Source organism: Eucalyptus grandis, chromosome 6 (genome assembly GCF_016545825.1).
Source record: "Eucalyptus grandis isolate ANBG69807.140 chromosome 6, ASM1654582v1, whole genome shotgun sequence".
Classification (NCBI taxonomy): Eukaryota; Viridiplantae; Streptophyta; class Magnoliopsida; order Myrtales; family Myrtaceae; genus Eucalyptus; species Eucalyptus grandis.
The window spans coordinates 28,534,650-28,557,385 of record NC_052617.1 but is presented as its reverse complement, the minus strand read 5'-3'; the positions used below and the strand labels follow the sequence as shown (position 1 = coordinate 28,557,385).

At 39.6% G+C, this 22,736-nt stretch overlaps 2 protein-coding genes and 1 long non-coding RNA gene across 4 annotated transcripts; 1 reads left to right on the top strand and 2 right to left on the bottom strand.

The window, feature by feature from the left end:
* Positions 1-3,622: 3,622 nt before the first annotated feature.
* Positions 3,623-4,426, top strand: LOC104449004 (50S ribosomal protein L31, chloroplastic). The gene is made up of 2 exons (XM_010062991.3): positions 3,623-3,791; positions 3,881-4,426. The coding sequence occupies exons 1-2, from the start codon at positions 3,729-3,731 to the stop codon at positions 4,211-4,213; spliced, it is 396 nt and encodes a 131-aa protein (XP_010061293.1). The 5' UTR covers positions 3,623-3,728; the 3' UTR covers positions 4,214-4,426.
* Positions 4,427-5,269: 843 nt separating this feature from the next.
* On the bottom strand, positions 5,270-7,137 carry LOC104449003. Of its 2 annotated transcripts, none has more exons than XR_005551805.1 (3): positions 6,907-7,137; positions 5,947-6,799; positions 5,270-5,775 (listed from the first exon to the last, which is right to left on the bottom strand). It is a non-coding gene; the product is annotated as an uncharacterized LOC104449003 (long non-coding RNA). The 2 variants fall into 2 exon arrangements; XR_005551804.1 differs by having other exon boundaries at positions 5,947-6,245.
* An 11,968-nt stretch (positions 7,138-19,105) lies between these two features.
* Positions 19,106-19,669, bottom strand: LOC120294413 (defensin-like protein 19). The gene is made up of 3 exons (XM_039314482.1): positions 19,594-19,669; positions 19,283-19,472; positions 19,106-19,175 (listed from the first exon to the last, which is right to left on the bottom strand). Exons 1-3 carry the CDS (start codon positions 19,667-19,669, stop codon positions 19,106-19,108), a joined length of 336 nt encoding a protein of 111 aa, XP_039170416.1.
* Positions 19,670-22,736: the final 3,067 nt, after the last annotated feature.

The window sequence follows — 22,736 nt, the reverse complement described above, 5'->3', positions numbered from 1 at the left end:
TCACTTTTTATTTTTAATTTCTTAAATTAGAATTCAAATATTATTTATATTGAAATATAATTTCAATTTTGTTAATTTAATAAGTTTATTATTTGAGAAAAATAATTTTCCTATTATGGACATTAGAAATCCTATCTATCTTTATCCCACCTCTCACATGGGATAATTTTATCTAGCCTATATCCCCCTTATATCCGACTTTATTCTGTCCTGAGCGAGTACCAAACCTAAGATAGGATAAATCATATCATATCCCTAATTTTATCCCGACTGCCAAACATAGCCAGTGTTCAAACTATATCGGACACGAGCTCTTTAAAGTTTTCAATTCCTCGATGCTCACACGTTCTTCACTTCCTTCCTTTTTTTTTCTTTTCCATGTTTTGCTTGCACAACCAAGACCCTGAGATGTGAATCATCCTATTCGACATCAACCTCAACCCAACCATCTTCGTTCTAGTATCAATCCAAGCATTTTGAGAAGTCTGATGTTGAGGAGGAAGAAATTTCGTTGGTGTGAAGGATTGGATTATTTGAAGCTCTAATTTTTTAGTGATCCAACTCGGCTTCATGTCTAGTGGCGGAAGTAACTTTGGAAGAAGTTCATGATGCTGTTTTTCAATTCGGTGCACAGAAAGCTCCTGGTCCAGATGGTCTAAATGGAATTTTCTATCAATATCATTGGAATATTATCAATCTTGATGTTTTTGAAGAAGTGAGGAGTTTCTTTTGATCGGGAGTATTAGATCCAGCCCTAAACAAAACTCACATAACCTTAATTCCAAAGATACCCCATCCAGAAAAATTTGACCAATATTGCCCTATTAGCCTTTGCAATTTCGCTTATAAGATCATATCGAAGATTTTGGCAAATAGATTGAAAGGATTGCTGCCATTACTAATTTCAGGGGAACAAAGTGCTTTTGTAAGTGGAAGACAGATTCAAGATAACATTTATATTGTGCAGAAGGTGTTGCACCAATTGAGAGTGAGGAAAAGGAAAAAATATTTTCAAGCGGTGTTAAAATTAGACATGTAGAAGGCTTATGATAGAATAGAATGGGATTTCCTAGAATGATGCTTGCTAAAAATGGGTTTCTGCGCCAAATGAGTTAACTGGATCATGCAATGTGTCACTACAGTTCCCTTCAACATCAAATTTAATGGTGAACCTCTCCCTTTTTTCATTCCTACAAGAGGGATTAGGCAAGGATACTTGTTATCTCCCTATCTTTTCATTTTGGTGGCCAATAGTCTATCTTCTATGATGGGTAAAGCTCTATTGGACGGGAGTATAAAGGGAATAAAGCTGAACAGGTTCTGTCCTACCTTGACTCATTTATTATTTGCAGATGATAAATCAATATTGCTATGCTTCTGGACAAGCTGTAAACCTAAACAAGTCAAGTGTATTTTTTTAGTAAGGAATGTCCCCAACTATTACGGGATACCATGACAAGAGAGTTGAGGGTGCTAGAGCTTGCTAGGACAGGGAAATACCTTGGAATCCCTTTTGATTGAGGAGAATAAAAAAAAAGCAAATGTTTACATGGATTTTAAATAGGGTAAATATGAAATTGGAAGGCTAGAAGGAACAAATTATCTCTAAAGCAAGCAAGGAAATTCTCCTGAAATCAATAGTACATGCGTTGCCTCAATATGCCATGTCAATTTTCAAAATCCCAGTATTAGTTTGTAAGGCTATAGAGAATAAAGTAGCTAATTTCTGGTGGAAAAACAATGAAACAATGGCTGGTTTGCATTGGAAAAAATGGGAAATTCTAAAAGTAAGAAAAGACAGGGGAGGAATGGGTTTTAAAGACCTTCTTACGGTAAACAAGGCCCTCTTGGGTAAACAAGCTTGGAGGTTAGTTAAGAATCCGGATGCTTTGTGGAGTAAATTGTTAAAAGGCTCTATTTCTATCGAAAGGATTTTTGACATACTGATAAATGTACTAAGTCTTCATGGGGATGGCAAAGTTTAGTCCAAGGAAGGGAGGCCATAGTGCATTTAGTGAGATGGTCGATTGGAAATGGTCAAAATGTCAACATTAGAACAGATAAATGGCTAAAGAGAGGACTGATTGGAGGGCTAGCAAACAGAAATGATCCAAAACAAGTTTCTAAGTTAATGAACTTTGAAGCACAGCAATGGAATGAGCCTTTGTTAAACAACCTCTTTGATGAATAGACTGTTCAGGAGATCCTTGCGATTCCAATCAACCGTCAACTTGTAAATGATGAATTGATTTGGATAGGAACTAAGGATGGGTCGTTTATAGTAAAAAATGGCTATAACATCTTTAGAGACCGAGCGATAGCCAATATTACAATAGAACACCCCTCATTGTCATATCAAACACTGAGAGAACTATGGAATGCTCTATGGAAAATGCGGACCAGCCCTAAAGTGAAGAATTTTATCTGGAATGTTTGTCAAAATACCATCCCATCTAGGGAAAATTTATGGAAAAGAAAGATTTTACTTGATCTAGTTTGTGATCTTTGCCGAGAAAGCATGGAAATGGTCGAACATGTCCACCTTCTTTGCCCTTGGACTATACGGGTATAGAGTCACCCGGAAATCAACCTACAAGTGAATGCACAGGAGGTTACACGCATCGATGAGTGGCTCGCGTGATTTATAAAGAAGGATACGAACAAACCGTCCTTGGAATTGATCTCAAATACCTTCTGGCAGGTTTGGAAGGAGAGAAACAACTTTGTCTTTCGAGGTACTAAGCCGGATGCTTGCAAAGTGGTAGATCTAGCCCGATTTCAGCAAGATAGTTACGAAAGATGGGGCTTTTTGCATATTAAAGCAAGAAAACTAGCAAAAACAGAGGAACTCGACATACCCGAAACGTGGGAAGCTCCAGTAGCGAGTACTTTGAAAATCAACGTTGATGGGTCGCTCGGTGTGGGGTCGACGGAAGGAGCGGTCACCTACATAGTTCGAGACTCCTCCGGCTGCCTTGTAGATGGCTTCACCAAATCTATTTGAGCGGAGACAAGTTTTCAATTGGAAACCCTAGCTATACTTGAAGCGTTGAAGCACATAAAAGAGAAGGAATTGGGGTGGGTTTCGGTGGAGACAGATTGCCAAAGTCTCGTGAACACATTCAAGTACAATGAAGAGCTTCATTGGGAAGCACGTGGGATTCTGACGGCTTGTAAAAGACTTCTTCAAGAATTGCCGCTGGTGGGCCTACTTCTTTGCCGACGGTTTGCTAATGGAGATACCGATTGGGCTGCGCGGGAACAGAGGAGAAATTCGCTTCAGCCCAACTGGTTGTCTTCCCCTCCTCCAGGCCTCTGGGCCTTGCTGTGTAAGGACGCCCCATGAGATGGGTCTAGCGTCTCAATGTTTAAATAAATAAAATCTGTTACTTTCGACAAAAAAAAAAAAATCGGCTTCATGTCATCAATTAATGGTTTGAAAAAATCGAAGGAATAGATTGAACATTTATTAGTATTTAGGGACCGCAGAATAAATGGAAAATACAGGAGATGAAATTACAGATTTAATTCCATTTATATATCTTCAATTCCAAGATTCAATCAAATATCACGGCCCAGCCCATTAGTCTAAATCCAAGCGACAAAAGCTTTGAATTTTTGACTTCACTTTGGCTATCCCACCCTCCATCCAAATCCCCGAAGTCCCATCATCTTCAACCTTCAGCCACAAAAAAATTCCCACTCGCACGGCACCAGTGAGCGAAAAAATGGCGCTCACCACCACATTCCTCCCGCGGAATCTCTCTCCACCATCCCTCGCCGTCAACAATGTAAAACGTCAACCCAAGAACTTAATATTTAATTCGAAAATTTTCCCGTTTAAAGCCGTTTTTCTCTGTTTTCATCTTCCTTCTCGCAGACGAAATCGCCGGCGAGGAGCCGCAATCGCATGCAGGTGAGCTGCAGGAAGAAGGACCTGCACCCGCAGTTCTACGAGGACGCCAAGGTGTACTGCAACGGCGAGCTGGTGATGACCACCGGCGGGACCCAGCAGGAGTACGTCGTCGACGTCTGGTCCGGCAACCACCCCTTCTACCTCGGCAACCGCTCGGCCGTCCTCGTCGACGCCGACCAGGTCGAGAAATTCCGCAAGAAGTTTGGCGAGCTGTCGGAGATCATGGAGATCCCCGTGCTCAAGGGCGAGATTGTGGTGCCCTCGCGGCGCAAGTCGGCTAAGGGTAAGAAGAAGTAGGGCTTCTTTGTTCCGTTCCTTCTTCAACTGAATTTGTAATTGAGCTTTTTTTAGTTGTTGTAATTGGATAAATTGGTATTTGCTCTAACGCAAAGGGGAAAAATTAAGAGCGGTTGATGTTGAGAATTCAGAATTCACTTGTTCTTTCTCCTCTACGAGATGGTCACGCTTGTTCCATGTCAAATAGCCTGTGAAGCATGGTGGTTTTGATGCTGAGGGTGAATAATGTGTTGGATGATGTTCTTACTTTGTAATACAAGGACGGGTCTTGGCTCTTGATTTGTCATTGATTGTAATTCATTCCAAGTGTAACTGCAGTTGGGGTGGAAGAGAAGGCCGTGAGTTATGTGGAGGCACTAGTTATTGCAGGACGCATCTCCGGTCTTCAACTGACGTCTTAGTTTGAGCGTAGAATGAGGGTGGAAGAGGACTTGGGTTACTGATTGAACAGGGACTGTGAATGTTTGAGATCTTTGGGAACTGCTACACTTTTTAGGGAAGAGCGTTGCGCGAGGATTGATCTTGGTAGATTTTGGTGCTTGGAAGATTAAGTAATGCTGGAGGAGGACTCTCTATTTATTGATATTTGCTGAATGTGCATAGGGATTAGGTAGTTGAGTTTGTATTCCTTTAGACATGCACAAGAACAGATCGAGTAAGATTGAGGAGACGACAATGGTTCACCTCAACTGAACTACATCTTCTTAACCTTCAGAGCCTGATGGAAGTATCATTAAGGGAAGGTCCCCTTAAATGAAAGTAGATGTAGAATGGAGGAAATGGAGCTTAAACCCTTCAATTTATTTGTTTTGAGCAACAAAAGAAAGTAGGGATAGAAAACTGGTTCATTATGATTGTGGTGTTTGCTTTGCAATTTAGGTGATTGAGGAGAAAATAACTGTTAACAAAATATATTACGGAGAAAAGTAAACTGCCTTAGGAATTCTCTTGTTCTCTTTCTGTTAGCCAAAGAAAGGAACGACCCTTCCCTCATGCAAGTCCTCCTAGAGCAGGGATGGGTAAATCCTTTCTTAGTAATGGACGAAACCTTTTGAATGTCCATTGTTGATGAATCATTGCCCAGCAAAAACACAAAGCACTGCCACTTACTACACAACTACAACTGCAGCTTTCATATCAGTGATGACCCACGATTATATGATCACATCCTTCACTGCAAGTGCCACAAATGGCTTATCCAGGAGTTACAGTCAAGGGACTTATTCTAGTAGTTTGCCTTAGATTTTCTGATTCATTGGGGAGCTTAAAAGCTCGGGACTGTGACAGTGGCGATTCTTGTCAACAGTTGGAAGTAACTAAAGCATGTGAATCCTGGGAATTCAGCATGACAGGTTCCATGACTGGCACCTTCACGGTTTCTGCACTGGCCATCACAACTTCCAGAGTCCCCACAGAATCCGAACCAAGTTTAGCTATGCCTATCATACCGTTTTGCTTCTACTCTGGCCATATCTGTGACCAAGGGGGCACGATTTTTTGAGGCTCCAACAGTGGTTGTGAATCATATGAAAGATGAGTGCACATAGACAACTTCAAGGGAGCTGCAAAAAAGAAATAAACGTCAAAATGTATGGTGAAAGAGGGACAGTCTTATGGGTCTATAGAAGAGAGAAAATAATCGACGAGGGAGTAATTGGGCCAACTACTCTTTAGCTTGGACATCTCCAGCTGTCCCTACTGAAAATAGTGGCGGCAGTGCTATGTTGTGTTACCGTTTGAACAGCCGCCTTATCAATCTTCCTTCCTCTCTCCATTTGGTACGGTGGCATGGTTATATGGTGGACAGATGGATCAATCGAAGAGCTTAATTGATAATGCTCGAATAAGTTATAGAGTGCCAATGAAGATGATGAAGATGAACCTGCAGAGCTTAATCAAAGATGATGAAGCTGAACGAGTTATATGGTAGATGGATGGAACAATCGAAAGAGTATGTTGGACTCCAAATCCTCTTCTTCTGGCAACATCCAGAGATTGAAGATTGCTATAGCCCGTAGCGTGGGGGACTAGTCTGGGTTGTCATGGGAGTAGAATATGCAATAAAGAAAGCACATCAGAGGGAGTTGGAATGTAAAATCAACAGAGCTTCTGTCAAAAGTATTTCTTGATTATTGACATCACATGGCACTTTTGTTTCTTACCCTGGGAATCGGACCCAGGACCTGTATCTATTCTAAGCGCCGCAATCCATCGTCACGAGGCAAGAAGATGACAAACCCGTCTAAACAAGAAGAAAAAAGATGGACCAAGTAAAGTGGTTGCTCCTTCGCTTAACCATTTCGTCATCTGCTGCAACTGCACATAGCAGAGCTACTTCCGTGACTGTATATCACGCCGCTTGCTTCGTCAAATCCCTTCCTTGTCCACTATTTTATGATGGTTTACCCTTGTGGTTGTTTGATGGATCAAGTTCCATTTGATCCTTTGTCGTGCATGTTCAAATGGGAGACCAAACTAGTGCTTGCTTTGAATGGAGGTGGCAATATGGGTCGGCTATCCAGTTTTTAACCCGACCCAGGGTTCCATTTGAGTAGGAGAACTTCCTTTAAATAGGTTGAAATGGGGCTGAAACATTGAAACCTCGTCTTCATGGGTTTCAATGTGTCTAGATTAAATCCATTTTGGATCCACTTGTAACAGTAAAGAAAAGATCTAACGAAATAAAAGGCTACCTCAACAGAGTACGATAGCGGTGCGTCGTTGAAGATCTGTCGCCGCATCTACCTTGCTCAAGAACGGTGACAATCCCATCGCCAGCTTAGTCTAAGGGGGGGGATGGGGGGTGGTTTGGGAGTGAAAGAAAGAGAGAGAGAGAGAGAGAGAGAGAGAGAGAGAGAGAGAGAGAGAGAGAGAGAGAGAGAGAGAGAGTTGGGCTATGCAACCACCAAGCTGCCAAGACCGCTGCTGGTCTCATGAGGACGGATATCACCTTGCGTGGTTGCCTGAGTTTGAGGGTGACTAATTGTCACCATTGCAAGTCAAGATCAAGACAGAGAACCATTTTGGTGGTTGCCGAGATTTCGACCACCTTGCAACCACCAACCAGCTCAAGGTGGTTGCAATCGATCTCTTTATATATCTGCCTTCGACCGATATCGAGCAAATACGCATCGAAGCATATGTAAATTTGCCTCTTTTATTTGTTATTTCTTGTATTCCCACTTTGTTTAATATAAGGCTTCTATATTTTGTGTTGGTGAAAAGGTAATTATTTGTGAATTTCTTTAGATTAGATCTAATTTTCCAATATGCTAAAATTTTCAGATATATTATCTTTATTTTTTTCTTTCTTAAAAAATAAGCTATAAAAAGGTGGGTTATATGAGCGATTTGAGTTAATCATGCATTAGGTTGGGTATCGGTTGCTTTTGTTGCATTGTATGAGACTGGATAAGTAAAAGTTAAACTAGTCGATTTGATCTAAGACTCATATTTGATCATTTAAACACAATCTCAATTAGGGATGTGTAAAGAAATCGAGAACCGCCAAAACTAGACCGGACCGGCTAAAAACCGATGGTTCCTAAGGGAACTGGTCCGATTCTTGATTCTAATCGCCCACTTGTCCATTCGGATCAGAAGCATTCACATTTTTTGTATTTTGTCACAAAAGGGATACCATTTTGCATCAAATTCGGTGGTGATAATGTCAAATATGGGAATTAAGATGGGCACAAGATAATGATTGACCGAGGATCAATTGAAATTCGAGCAATGGACTAACTTTGATAGGAAAAAGTGCTATAAATATGGTCAAATGATATTTGAATGGAGACAATTTTGAGGAAAGGATTGTAAATGGGCTGGTAAGATATTTGAATGGAGAGAATTTTAATAGATGGATTTGGGAACAACTTCGACAGGAAAGATTGGTGGCAAGTTAATCGATCAACACCGAAAAAGGGAAAAAAAAATAATTTTTCTTTCACATGAAGTTTGATGAGACCGTTTCTATGGACCCACCCAAGAACTTGATTGGACCATCATTCCAGTCCTCGGGTGGATCCAGAGAATCAATGGGCAGATCTCAATTCTAATTTTTCGGAACCGGTCATTAATGGACGGTTCCCAATTTTAGGGTGAGAATTACCAACTCGGATCATACTCACCCCTAGTTTCAATCACTCATTTGATTGCTCAACTTTGAATCGGCCCATAGATATAATGAGGTTGGTACCATGAGATTTTGTTCGGAGTGTGTAGCCATCCCTCATCAAGCACAGTAATCAAGTGGTGCTGCTGACAGTGCAAGTATCTAAGCAAACATGAGCAACATAATTCGACATCACAAGTGCCGCGTGAGATAGCTAGTATAAGCACCTAGAAGGGGGGTGAATAGGTGTAAAAATGCTTTCTCGAGATAAGAGGGCAATACTAAGCAGACAATAGAAAGGAAGTTCTCCTTTCGTTAACAAAGCGAATTATGATCAAAGTAAAGCAGAGAGTAGGGAAGAGAAAATGAACACATAAATTATAGTGGTTCGGCTTATTCCAAGCCTACGTCCACTCTTCCGTACTGACAACCCACTAGCTGGATTTCACTATGAACAAAAGAGTTGTTACAGCAAGGCTCTCCCTTGATTCCACAGTGTAGATACTCTATCACACTTCTTCAAGGTTTCTCAAGAATATGGACTCTCTTTTGCGTACAAGATTTCGCTCAGAAAATGAATTGACTAAGAACAAAGAGCTTTAGATTTTGGAATTCTTCTATCGCGCACACTCTCGAACAACTGGAACGTCTTCCTTATATACTCCTTTATACCATCATACCCGTTGGTACTTACCAAAGGAATTCTTCCAATCTTCCCGTTGGACAGAATCAATTAGGAAGATCATTCGAGCTATTTAAGGAATATGTCGATAGCCCATCAATCCTGCTCGCCCATACAATCAGGATCTCGATTTCCATAAGTAGAACCTTCCAAGTATACTTCGCCAATCATCGGATCCTTAATCTTTGAATCAATAAAGGATTCCGTTATGTCATATCCAGCCAAGAGATCTTCTCTAGTCGATAAGGTTAAATCCTTAACGAAACATCCAGTCCTAGATAGCCCTTCTTCGACGGATTAGAAACTGTCAATGAGAATAGACTTTGAGTCTTGAGTCTGGTAGTCCGGAGGTCTTCAGACTTTAAATAGTAGAGTCTGCAAATATTCGAGACTAGACGATGGAAACGTTTTGTCGGCTTCAAAATACTCGGAAGATTTCTCCAACATTCTCCCCCTTTTTGATGGTGACAAAACTTTCCTACAGATTTGGATAACTTTGACGTGCAAAACATTACTCAAGCAAATATGGATATCTCATAAAGATAAATGGCTTATTTATAACACTAGAATATGCAACCCCATAAAATAAGTTAGTCTTTCATATGAGTAAAGCCATCCATAAGATATCAATAGTACTTAATATAAGTAGTCAATCCAAAATCCCAAATCCAGTCCACAGCCAAACACAAAAGTCAAGTCAAACATCAAAACAAATCAAAAGTTCAAGTTCAAGTTCAAAAAAGTTCAAGGTTCAAAGTTCAAATCACATCTCTCCCCTTTTTGTCATCATAAAAAGGTTAAGATGGAAAGAGAATGGAATCAAGAATGATTGGGAACACGAACAAGCTGGAAATCTCCCATTGACTGGACAATGCCTTCCAGCTTTGTCAACTCTTCCTTCAGTTGAGCCACCTCTTCACCCTTAGCATTTGCTTGAATCTGAAGAGCAAGGGATTAGATCTAATCATTCAAAGAAACTGAAGAAACTTGACTTGCATTATGCAAATTCTATACTTCGCATCCCAGAGCATATATCTGACCCCGCATTTCTAAGAGAACATCAAGAATTCTGCGAAAATCTGCTGAATTATCAGTCTGCATACTGGCTTCTGCACAATCGGATGGAGTAAAGACAGACGATGGAAATCAGCATAGTCACGCAGATTGGGCGATGCAACATCATGTCCCTCCTCAGGAAATTGAGAGGCATATATGTCCTCTGGATCTGCTGGAGAGCGGCTGACTCCTTCACTGGTAGCAGGATATGAGGACATTCCTCTTTTCTCACAATCTCCCCCTATTTCCATGCCTTCAGGTGGAGAAGAGTGTTCCTCATGCTCTCCTTCCTCTTGATCTCCTTTTTCCTCTTCTTCTTCAATTCTTTCCTCTTCTGCATCTCTTTCTTCAGCTTTTCTTTCCTCTATTTCTTTGTCTTCTGCTTCCAAATCTTCTCTTTCTCCAGTCCTTTGTTCTGTGTCTTTCTCTTGTCATTCCGTTGATTCTGGAATAGAACGACTCAGGTTCTTCAATGCCATTGCAGTAATGGTGATGTCTTCTTCATCTTCTTCATCCTTAACAATGAGAGCTCTTCTTTTCTTGGATGGAGCAACCATGGGCTCCTTCCCTTTTCTTTTTTTGCCAAAGAGATTTGATGAGATTTGACAGGGTTTTCTCCTTGAATTTCTCAAACGCCTTGTTGAGTTCCTTCAGACGCATTTTAGACACCATTTTCAGTCCCACTATCATTTGATCACAAGTTCGAACACAGAGAATCGGGAAGGCTGAACATTCAAATGTCTGAATAACTTTGTCACAAGAGCTGGATAAGGAAGTTGACATTTGTCCTTCACCACTGCTCTATACATGTGGAATATAATAGTGTGAGGAAGAGAGAAGAACTTTTTCCCAGCATTGATGGCATACATCAGCTTTGCCTCTGAGTTTGAAACATTAGTCTTTGAAGTAGATTTTGGTCTGAGGCAATTAATCACAATTTTGTGAAGCAGAATGTTGAACGCACTCATCCTCGAGTAGGAAACTTTTCCCTCTGTCCTTCTATCCTTAACAAGTTCCAACGTAGTACGAGCAATAGAGACATTGAAAGGTTGATATCTCCCTCTCTCAACCCTAATCACATCAGCCAACATATCTGCATCCACCACATAGTCCTAATCTCGGACACTAAAAGAGAATCTATTCGCATCTAAGAAACTGAGATTCGAATAGAAGTACGCAAATGAGTTCAGCATAGGCTTCGTAGATTCGAAATGAATTGTTCAAGTTGAAGAAGACTGAATTTTCCCTTAAATTAACGTTCACAGCGTCAAGGAAATCAAAATCCACACATCTAGGGTTTATGACCCCACGCTTCAACAACTTAGAGTATAGATGCTTGTGTTCCTCCGATCGAAACAAGTCTGTTCTTTTGCTCCGAATTTTTGTCGCAACACCCATTCTCGGTTGAAACTGACTGTACAACTTGTCATCATCATTTCCATCTGGCTGATTCAACCCTCCAACACGTGGATCGATTGGATTATTTGCCATTGCCTCTTCTGCTAACCCAACAGGGGCAATTCCCAACCGTTCCATTGTGCGTGAAAAGAAGGTTTCATTTTTGAACCCTTTGTCTTTAAGAAATTTGTAAATGTAGTTCAAAGGAGTTCCACCTCTTTTCAAAGCACGATAAAGCTTGTAGGTAAAAGAGGGCTTAAGAGTTCTTACAGGTTACGCATCTTCGATTATTTCTTCCTCTTCTTGACGAGCAACATTCTCAGGTCTAGATGGAGAAGATGGATCTTTCCGCCGAGAATGTTGTGGGCTCTGCTGCGACTAGGAAACTCTTCTTCCTTGGTGAGATCAAAGTGCGTAGGCCCCTCACGCATTTGCTACGGTCCCCTGTTCGCGATCCTCGAAGACTTCCTTTGAGACGACATCTTTCATAGTCTTTGAAAGATTCCAAACTTGACTTTCCCAAGAAAGATGACAACTTTTTGAAGATTAAACAAGAGAAGAAGACGAAGTGGAAGATCGATGCTTTTTAGGGTTTTGGAGTTAAACGAAGAGGAACCGATGGTATATAGGTCGATCGAAGAGAGGCATACAAAACATCGTAATGGAAAGTAAAAAGATGCCCTTTTAAAAAATAACTGCCTTTTTCGAAAAAATAGAGAACTGCCATTTAAAAATTAACTCCATTTTTGAAAAAGAAAGATTGCACTAATCACGGAAATTGAAAGTAGCAAAAATCAATTATGGACAGATGATCGTACCTTTTCAAGATTTAATCGAGAGAAAATAAAATAACTTACAATCAAAGATCTTGATTGTCTGAATTTGAGAGTCTCTAGACTTTTACTTCTTCAAACCTCAAGATGTTGAGTTTGGAACGAATGATTTCAAATTGATTTTTCTCCAAAGGCTTTGTAAATATATCCGCAAGTTGGTTCTTTGAGTCAACAAACTAAATCGAAATTTCTCCATTCTGAACATGATCTCTAATGAAGTGATGTCGAATCTCTATATGCTTTGCTCTTGAGTGAAGAATTGGATTCTTGGTGAGATTGATTGCGCTGGTGTTGTCATAGTTAATCTTCGTGCATGAATCTTCAATTTCAAAGTCTCTTAGCTGTTGTTTTATCCACAGAATTTGTGAACAACAACTTCCAAGAGCTACATACTCTGCTTCTACTGTAGAAAGAGCCACTGTATTTTGCTTCCTTGAAGACCAAGACATTGTCCTGCTTCCAAGTAGTTGACAGGTACCCGATGTGCTCTTTCTATCAACTCTGCATCCGGCTAAATATGCGTCTGAGTATCCAAGAAGAGTAAAGTCTCCCTTTTTAGGATACCAACGACCAAGGCTTGAAATTGATGCAATGCATTTGATAATACGCTTTGTAGCACTTAGATGAGATTCTTTAGGGTCTACTTGAAATCTAGCACAAATGCAAACACTAAACAAAATGTCAGGTCTAGAAGTAGTAAGATAAAGAAGTGAACAAATGATACTCCTGTATAGATTTTGGTCAACTTTCTTTCCTCCTTCATCTTTGTCTATCTTCAAAGAATTTGACATTGGTATATAAGTCTTTTTGCAATTTTCCAGTCCAAACTTTTTGACAAGATCATTAGCATATTTTTCTTGATGAATAAATGTTCCTTCCTTCAATTGTTTCACTTGAAGTCCAATAAAGAAGGTTAGTTCACACCCATCATGCTCATTTCAAATTCATCCCGCATAGACTTAGAGAATTTCTTGCCTGAGACTTTCATTAGAGGATCCAAAATAATATCATCAACATATATTTGAACAAGCGAAAAGCTTTTGCTTTCTCTTTTGATAAACGAGTAGTGTCTACTTTACCTTTGACAAAGCCGTTTTGAATTAAAAATTTACTCAGCTGTCGTACCAAGCTCGAGGTGCTTGCTTTAAACCATATAAGGCCTTTTTTCAGTCTGAATACTGAGTCTGGTTTCCTTGGGTCTTCAAACCCAAGTGGTTGTTCCACATAGACTTCCTCATGAATAAATCCATTCAGGAAAGCACTTTTGACGTCCATTTGGAATAACCTGAAATTCTTATAACAAGCAAAAACAAGTAATAATCTAATTGCTTCTAACCTTGCTACTGGTGCGTAAGTCTCATCATAGTCTATCCCTTCTTCTTGCGTATATCCCTTGGTCACGAGTCTTGTTTTGTTTCTTACGACCTTTCCTTTCTCGTCCATCTTGTTCCTGAAAACCCATTTAGCTCCAATAATAGATTTACCTTTCGGTTTAGGAGTCAATTCCCAAACATCATTAATACTGAATTGCCTGAGTTCTTCTTGCATAGTTTCAATCCAGCTTTCATCAGATAAAACTTATTCTATGCTTTTGGGTTCTATTTCAGAAATAAGAGCCACAACACTAGACTCTTAACGCCTTTTGGATCTTGTGCAAATTCCTTCATTAATGTCGCCTATAATGAGATCTTTGGGATGACTGGACTTATGCTTCCAATTACTGGTTGATTTGTCGAGTTGATGATCACTTTCTTCATTTGAATTTTCAACAATCATTTGATGATGGTCTTTTGAAGTCTGAGTTGCTTCTTGAGATTTAAACTTTGTAGAGTTTGGAGTAGGTTCAGATTCTTCAAGATGAGTCTGAATAGATTCATTTTGCATAGAATCTTGGAATTTGACATTCATTGATTCCTCCACAGATTGAGTCTTCTTGTTGTAGACTTTGTAGGCTTTGCTTGAGGTAGAATATCCAAGGAAGATGCCTTTGTCTGATTTTTCTTCAAACTTGCCAACTCAATCATTTGCATTTTTCAATATAAGCATTTACATCCAAACACATGAAAATATGAAACAATAGGCTTCTTTTCTTTGAATAACTCATAAGGGGTTTTTTCCAAAATAGGTCTTAGAAAAACTTTATTAATAATATAACATGCTGTAGAAACTGCTTCAGCCCAAAAACGTGAAGAGATGTTACTTTCAATTAAAAGAGTTCTAGTCATTTCTTGAAGCGACCTATTCTTTCTTTCCACAACTCTGTTTTGCTTTGGAGTATATGGAAAGGAGAACACATGCTAAAAACTAGATTCATCACAGAATTTTGTAAAATCTTGATTTTCAAATTCACCTCCATGGTCTGTTCTTATACTTGAAATAATATACCCTTTTTCATTTTGAATCTTTTTAGCAAACTTTTCAAAGTAAGAAAAGGTTTCAGACTTACTTGTCAAGAAATATACCCAAGTAAATCGTGAGTAGTCATCCACAATTACTAGGCAATATTTCTTACCTCCAATGCTTTGAGTTCTGGTTGGTCCAAAGAGATCCATATGTAGAAGCTGCAGTACACGATTAGTGGAAACTTGATTTATTGGTTTAAAGGAATTTCTTACGTGCTTTCCCAATACACATGGTGTACATAGATTAGACTTTTGGTATGATAGATTGGGTAGACCACGAACTAGCTTCTTTTCTGAAATTTTGGCTATTTGCTTCATATTGATGTCCCCAAGTTTTCTGTGCCATAAGTTCGCTTCGTCTTGAATTGAGATTAGACATTGTGATTCATCTGGTTTCATGTCCAAGAGGTAGATATTTCCATGTCTTCGTACCATGAATGACTGAGTAGAATCTTTACTGGTTCCTGAACATATTCCTTCTTGAAAGTTGATTTTGAAACCGGTATCACACAGTTGACTGATACTGAGTAGATTGTAGTTGAGTCCTTCCACTAAGGAAACATTGCTGATTGTGAGGTTTCCAATCTTTACAGTTCCGAATCCCACAATTCTTCCTTTGTTGTTTCCTCCAAATGAGACTTTTCCACCATTTACTTGAATGAGCTTTATGAAGCAATTTGAATCTCCCGTCATATGTCTTGAGCATCCACTATCCAAATACCATTTTACCTTCTTCTTGATAGTGACTTGCATTTAAAAAAGAGACTCAAACTTTCTTTGGTACCCATATTTTCTTGGGTCCATTGGTGTTAAGGCCTGCTTGGTTCAATTTTGGGGAAACGCAAAGTCATTTCCCCAAGTATCCTTGAGTAAATGGGCATTCTTGGAAAGCAAACGTGTTTGGAAGTGTATATTTTGCAAAGTAATTTTCAGATGAAAAAAAAAAAGGAAAAAAATAAAAGAAAAGAAAATGGAAGAGGAGATGGAGCTACATGATCGTGGGGGACTGGCTGGTGGCGCTGGTGGTGGTGGTGGTGAAGCGGTGGTGGTGGCAATGGCAGGGAGGCAGCTCGCTCGCGCGACCCGGGCGTCGCCCGAGGTCGCGCGGCCTCGGGCAAGCGTCGCCTGGGTCGATCGATGCTCGCCCGAGGCCGCGCGACCTCGGGCAAGCGTCGCCTCGAGGCTGCGCGACCCGGGCGATGCTCGAGGCCCCGCTACCTCGGGCGGCATCGCCCGGGTCGCGCGGTCTCGGTGACGCCCGGGTCACGCGACCTCGGCGCGACGCCCGGGTCGCGCGACCTTAGGCGTGACGCCACGAGGCCGCGCGACCTCGCGCGCCGCCACGAGCCGCCCGAGTCGCTCGACCTCGCTCGGCGGCGCCTAGGTCGCGCGACCCGGGTGACGCCCGAGGTCACCGGACCTCAAGCCACCTTGGCTGAGCCCGGCGGCCAGATCTGGCCCTCTAGCGGCCAAGCGTCGCCCACCGCGAAGAAGATGGGCGGGGAAGAAGACTAACGGCGAAGAAGATGGGCGGTGAAGAAGGCAATGAATAGTGACTCGAAATTGCATCTCCAGAATGGGAATGCTCAAAGCAACCCCAACCCAAAGATTGGGCTTTCAGCATTGGGGATGCGACATTGGGCAAATGGGCATTCAAAAACACATGCCAAACACAAAATATTTTCCCCAAAGCCCAAAGCCCCTTGGGAAAGCTGAACCAAACAGCCCCTTAGTATGATATGCGGTTTTTGCCCATACTTTCTTAACAGGTTTCCAAACCATAGGACATTCTTTCTCAAAATGATCTGAACTATTGCACTTTGAACATCTAAGAGCATTGCGACCTACTAGTTTTACAAAGACTTTTTTAAAATGATTTTTGTAAGCATCTCTTGTGGGTCTCTGCTTAATTCTTTCCTCCACTTTAGGAAAATCAATTAAAGGAATGGTTTCCACAGTCATTCACAAACCATATTTATTGAAATAAGGTCTTTGTGTTGAAAGAATTTTCTCAAGTTTCTCGATCCTATTGAAAATCTTTTGGAAATATTTGATATGTCATTTTTAAAAATACATTTTCTTTCAAAAGATTGTCTTCTCTTTCTTTAAGAGTAGAAACATTCATGTCTAAACACTTCACATTTTCTTTCAAAACATTTTCCTGTTGTTTCAAAGTGCAGAATTTTCCTTTTTAAGTTCGGAAATCCTTTTAAGAGAAGTCTTAAGACTAAAACACAACTCATCAATGTATTTAGAAACTTTAATAGGAATTTTAGAGTTACTCACCTCAAATTCATTGTTTGAATCTGAGACTGTCTAGGAGTTTGAATCTGAATCCGATTGTGCCATCAGACATATATTGGCATAATCATCATCACTTTCTTCACATTCCGTATCACTCCGGTTTCTGCTTTAAGAGCCTTTTGATACTTTTCAGCTTTTCCTTTCTTCTTCCTCAGAAGAGGATAGTTGGGTTTGATGTGTCCCTTTTTCTTACATTCAAAGCAGACTACATCTCTATTTGATTCATCATCCTCAACAAACTTAGTCTATTGCTTTTGAAAACTTTGTTTTTTTGGATTGAATCTTCTTCCTTTTCTGCTCAGCTTTCTGAATCTTCTTATCATGAGAGCAAGCTCCTCATCATCCATATTGTCTTCAGAATCTATAACATCATAATCATCATTGGATTTTAATGCAATGGATTTCTTACCTTTAGGATCTTCGTCTTCATTGATTCGTTCCACTTCATAAGATTGAAGAGTCCCAACCAACTCATCGACAAATAGTGGCATAATTCTTTGTGTCTCCATTATTGAGGTCTTTATGTGATTCCAATCCTTGGAGAGTCCATGCAATAGCTTGTTTACTTTCATGGGATCAGAAATTGGTTGACCTTGATTTTCAAGACCATTCACGATTTTTGTAAAACGACTAAACATGTCAGTTATAGATTCTCCTGATTTCATTCTAAAGGCTTCGTATTAACCGAGGAGAATGTTGATTCTGGTTTCTTTAACTCGATCGGTTCCTTCATAGGTAATATGTAATCTATCCCAAACTTCTTTCGCTGTAACACAAGAAAATATTATATTATATTCAGTAGGTGACAAAGCACAATATAAAGAATAAATTGTTTTTGCATCAAGAGCTTGTCTCTTGGTTATCTCTTCCTGAGTCATTTCACTAAACTCAACAGCTTCTTTTCCTCTTTTTGAGACAGATGCAGCTTTAGGAATGATTCCTTTGTCTACAACGTCCCATTCTAGAGGATCCTTTGATCTTAGGAACGCCTTCATCTTGTTTTTCCATATGTCGTATTCCTTTCCATCAAAGTAAGGCGGTCTGGTATTACTTTGCCCTTCTACCAGCCCTAGAGCTAACATACTAGCCATGGATCTTTAACTCTGAAGTAAAACACTTCAAACAAAGTGAGTACACAAGCTCTGATACCAATTGAGATAGCTAGTATAAGCACCTAGAAGGGGGGTGAATAGGTGTAAAAATATTTTCTCGAGATAAGAAAGCAATACTAAACAGGCAATAGAAATGAAGTTCTCCTTTTGTTAACAAAGCGAATTATGATCAAAGTAAAGCAGAGAGGAGGGAAGAGAAAATGAACACAGAAATTATAGTGGTTCGGCTTATTCCAAGCCTACGTCCACTCTTCCACACTGACGGACTGGCTGGATTTCACTATGAACAAAAGAGTTGTTACAGCAAGGCTCTCCCTTGATTCCACAGTGTAGATACTCTATCACACTTCTTCAAGGTTTCTCAAGAATATGGACTCTTTTTGTGTACAAGATTTCGCTCAGAAAATGAATTGACTAAGAATAAAGAGCTTCAGACTTTGGAATTCTTCTATCGCGCACACTCTCGAACAACTAGAACGTCTTCCTTATATACTCCTTTATACCATCATCCCCGTTAGCACTTACCAAAGGAATTCTTCAAATCTTCTCGTTGGACAGAATCAATTAGGAAGATCATTCGAGCTATTTAAGGAACATGTCGATAGCCCATCAATCCTGCTCGCTCATACAATCAGGATCTCGGTTTCCATAAGTAGAACCTTCCAAGTATACTTCGCTAATCATCGGATCCTTAATCTTTGAATCAATAAAGGATTCCGTTATGTCATATCCATCCAAGAGATTTTCTCCAGTCAATAAGGTCAAATCCTTAACGAAACATCTAGTCCTGGATAGCCCTTCTTCGATGGATTAGAAACTGTCAATGAGAATAGACTTTGAGTCTTGAGTCTGGCAGTCCGGAAGTCTTCAGACTTTAAATAGTAGAGTCTGCAAATCTTCAGACTAAACTGATGGAAATGTTTTGTCAACTTCAAAATACTCCAGGAAGATTTCTCCAACACCACGATGGCTTTATTTACTTTATCATGCACTAATACAGATTATTAAGCTCGAAATTGGTCACGGTAATCTGCTTGATCAACAGTTGAAGTAATCTATATCTAAGAACACGTGGTAACATGAGCGACATCACTCAATATCACAAGTGCTAGGTTGGCTTTATTTAGTTTATTATACACTAATATAGAGTACTAAACTTGGAACTAACCCCGATAATCCTCTTGATCGGCAATTGAAGTAACAAAAGCATGCCAATCCTAGGGACTGAGCATGGCACGCTCCGCTCCTCGCACCTTCCCAGTTCTTACACTGGCGGTCACAGTTGCCAGAATTCCCGCAAAACCCTGACCACGTTTTGCTTCGCCTCTCGCATAATTTCCCCTCCACCATGGCCATCTCTACATCATAAAAACCGTTGAAACCGTTCACAAGGCTCAGCATAGCGATCGTACCTATTCGGCGCACATTGAATTCAACTTAAGTGAGATTTCATATGGTGCCGAAAGGTTGTGATCTTACCCGTCGAAATGAGGAGGGAAAAGATGGAGAGCAGGTACAAAGAATAAGCGAGCTGATTGCTTGTAAGCTTAGCCATTTCCCAACTCTCAGTTTGGGTTGAAACTTGTGGTGTCACTAGCGTGACTTCATGCTAATTTATATACACGACCCACTTGATCAAATCTCTCTCTCTCTCTACCCATCGAAATGAGGAGGGAAAAGATGGAGAGCAGGTACAGAGAATAAGCGAGCTGATTGCTCGTAAGCTTAGCCATTTCCCAACTCTCAGTTTCGGTTGAAACTTGTGGTGTCACTGGCGTGACTTCATGCTGGTTTATATACACAGCCCACTTGATCAAATCTCTCTCTCTCTCTCTCTCCTTTTCAAAGATAATAAATTACTTAGTAGAATATTTTTAGCCATTTCCCAACTCTCAGTTTGGGTTGAAACTTGTGGTGTCACTGGCGTGACTTCATGCTAATTTATATACACAGCCCACTTGATCAAATCTCTCTCTCTCTCTCTCTCCTTTTCAAAGGTAATAAATTACTCAACAGAATATTTTTGGACAGTGTCACAGCCCGACCTCTCACATGGGGTGAGGGATTGAAAAAGGTCAAGTTTAAGGGCATTGATTATGAGAGCTCCCTCACAGTACATACTCCAAAAATTGTCATTATTGCATCTTACAGGATCAACCATATAAGTTTGCTCGATCACTGTCATGAGCTCTCCCAAGCTCGTACCTCACATGATAGTGGGATTTGTTGTGACCCTACCTCGATGCCATGACACGTCTTGATTGACAGTTTTAGGGTCAAAAGGAAATTGAACGTAAAAGTGAGTTTAAAAGTATTCAACCATGATAGCCCTCTCAAGATGTAAATCCACCAAAGATGACATTACTTCATCTTTTAGCTTCACCATCATAAGTATACCAAATTATGATCGTGAACCTTTTCTTAAGATTCATACCATTTATGACGAGTTTATTTATTATCTATGAGATGTTTTAAAAAACCTAGATAATAGTTAGGAGTCACCACTAGCCTCATTTTTGGGAGGTCGACTAGAAAACTCAATCGACGATCGGGAGTGGTTTTCAATATCTACACAACCAAAGATTCTAATGTTTGGGGACTTAAATTACATTAATATTTCTATTGACACTCTTTCGGTACCTAACAGTTTGGCGTGTTTCCTAAGGTGTCCATGCGTCTCTTTACTTTTTCATGCCAAAGAGAAGTTAACTAGATAATCATGCATGGATAGTCGATTTCATGCCATTCTATTTCCATTAAAGAGAAAAGGAAAGAAGACAATCATTTGAAATTTAAAGTCGACGGAGGCACTCAAGAATAATTTAAGGAAAGCAGTAAATCTGACGTACAATCCTAAATTGAAAGTAAAGCAAAAGAAAAGAACTCACAACTCGTTGGATATTTATACAAAATGAAGCAACCCGAAAAATATATCAGGGAATAAATGGTACAAAACGGGGTTGGATTGGACATCAACCATTCATCTCTCCACGTCATTGGGACCACCACCTCTATAGGCCTATTCTAAGCCTAATCTAATTCTAAGACTAGATGCTTACAGTATGAAAGAACAATCATCATTGCAAACAAAAAAAAACAATAACAATCAAGGAATCCATTCAATGTATTTAACTAACAAACATGACCTCAAGATTAGCTTTTGGGATTCATGCAATGATCCACCTAAGACGCCTGCTCAATTCATTTTTAAAATGATTTATAGCTATTGGCCACAATTTGTGTTCTTGCGTGACAACCAATGCTAAAAAGTCCCTAAAATGGGTTCTAAGCGTGACCTAAAATAGCCCATGGGATCATGATCGCACCTATGCATACATCTAAAAATCACATGCATAGTTGAAAGTAAACATGCATGTAGGCTATTGGGTGTTGATTCTTAATCAATCAAACAAAATTAGTGAGCCAATACTAAATCACCTATTCAGTCATCAAGCATTATACACAATCACATTATTCTACAAAGACAGACACATCAAAAGCTAAAAAATTCAAGCGATGCCCAAAAATCATTTGAGAAGCGATCACACAATGAATTGTAAAGAAGAATGTTAATGACATGGTATAGTTATATGATGGTTATGGAACACATTTAGCCACCAAGGCTAACTCGGGTGCATCAAAGGCACACTGATTGAGCTTCGTAGGCGCCCTTAATATGGTCCAAATCTAGACAATATCAATGCCAAGCAAAAAACATAATTTGAAAATTTGGATGTAAATCGTAACTTGAAAGCTTGGATGAAAGGGTGATGTGATTTCATCATGACTATGACATACAAATTATGATTTTTGCTCCTAAGAAAAAATTTTGCTCAAAAATGATTTTTTTATTCTATTCCTAAGAACAATTTCTGAGTTTTTGAAAGCATTTGGTAGAATTCTTAAATTGTTTTAATTTTTTAATACTTTATTATATTTTTCTTATTTTTCTCATTTTTCTTTTTCTTTTTTCTTTTTCATTTTCCTATTATCTTCTTCTTCCTCCTTCTTTGTGGTCGATCGCCGACCATCATGGCCGATGACTGCTGGTGGCAGCAATGACCAGCAGTGGTCGATGGAGGAAGAAGAAGAGAGAATGAGAAAAGAAGGAAAAAAAAGCGAAAAAAGAAAAAAAGTTGGACTTGATTATGAAATTGCTCTCGGAGTACAAAGCTACTTTTTTCTACTTATTGATTCTGTTCCAAACCAATTCTCAAAAACAAATAAATGGATTTTTGTTTCCAGGAATAAAAAATTTACCAAACGGTTTTCTATTTTTTTTTTGTTTCGGGAACAAAAAAGAAAAAAAGAATCAATTGTTTTTAGGAGTGTTATCAAACAGGGCTTTACTAGCCAAAGCTAACTCAAGTCATCAATGGGCACACTGATCGAGATTCGTAGGTACTTTAAATATGACTCAAGCTTTAACAAAATTCATGTTGAACCACTATTCAAACCATACCAAAGCATTTTCAAGAATGAAAATTTTCCACATGGGCATCATATGAATGAAAATTGGGTTCGAATCAATTAGAATATGAAATTTCAGATTGTTTCACGACATTCAAGAGGTTTGAAAAGCATGGTATAATGCATTCTATTTTCCAAGAATTTTTTATACA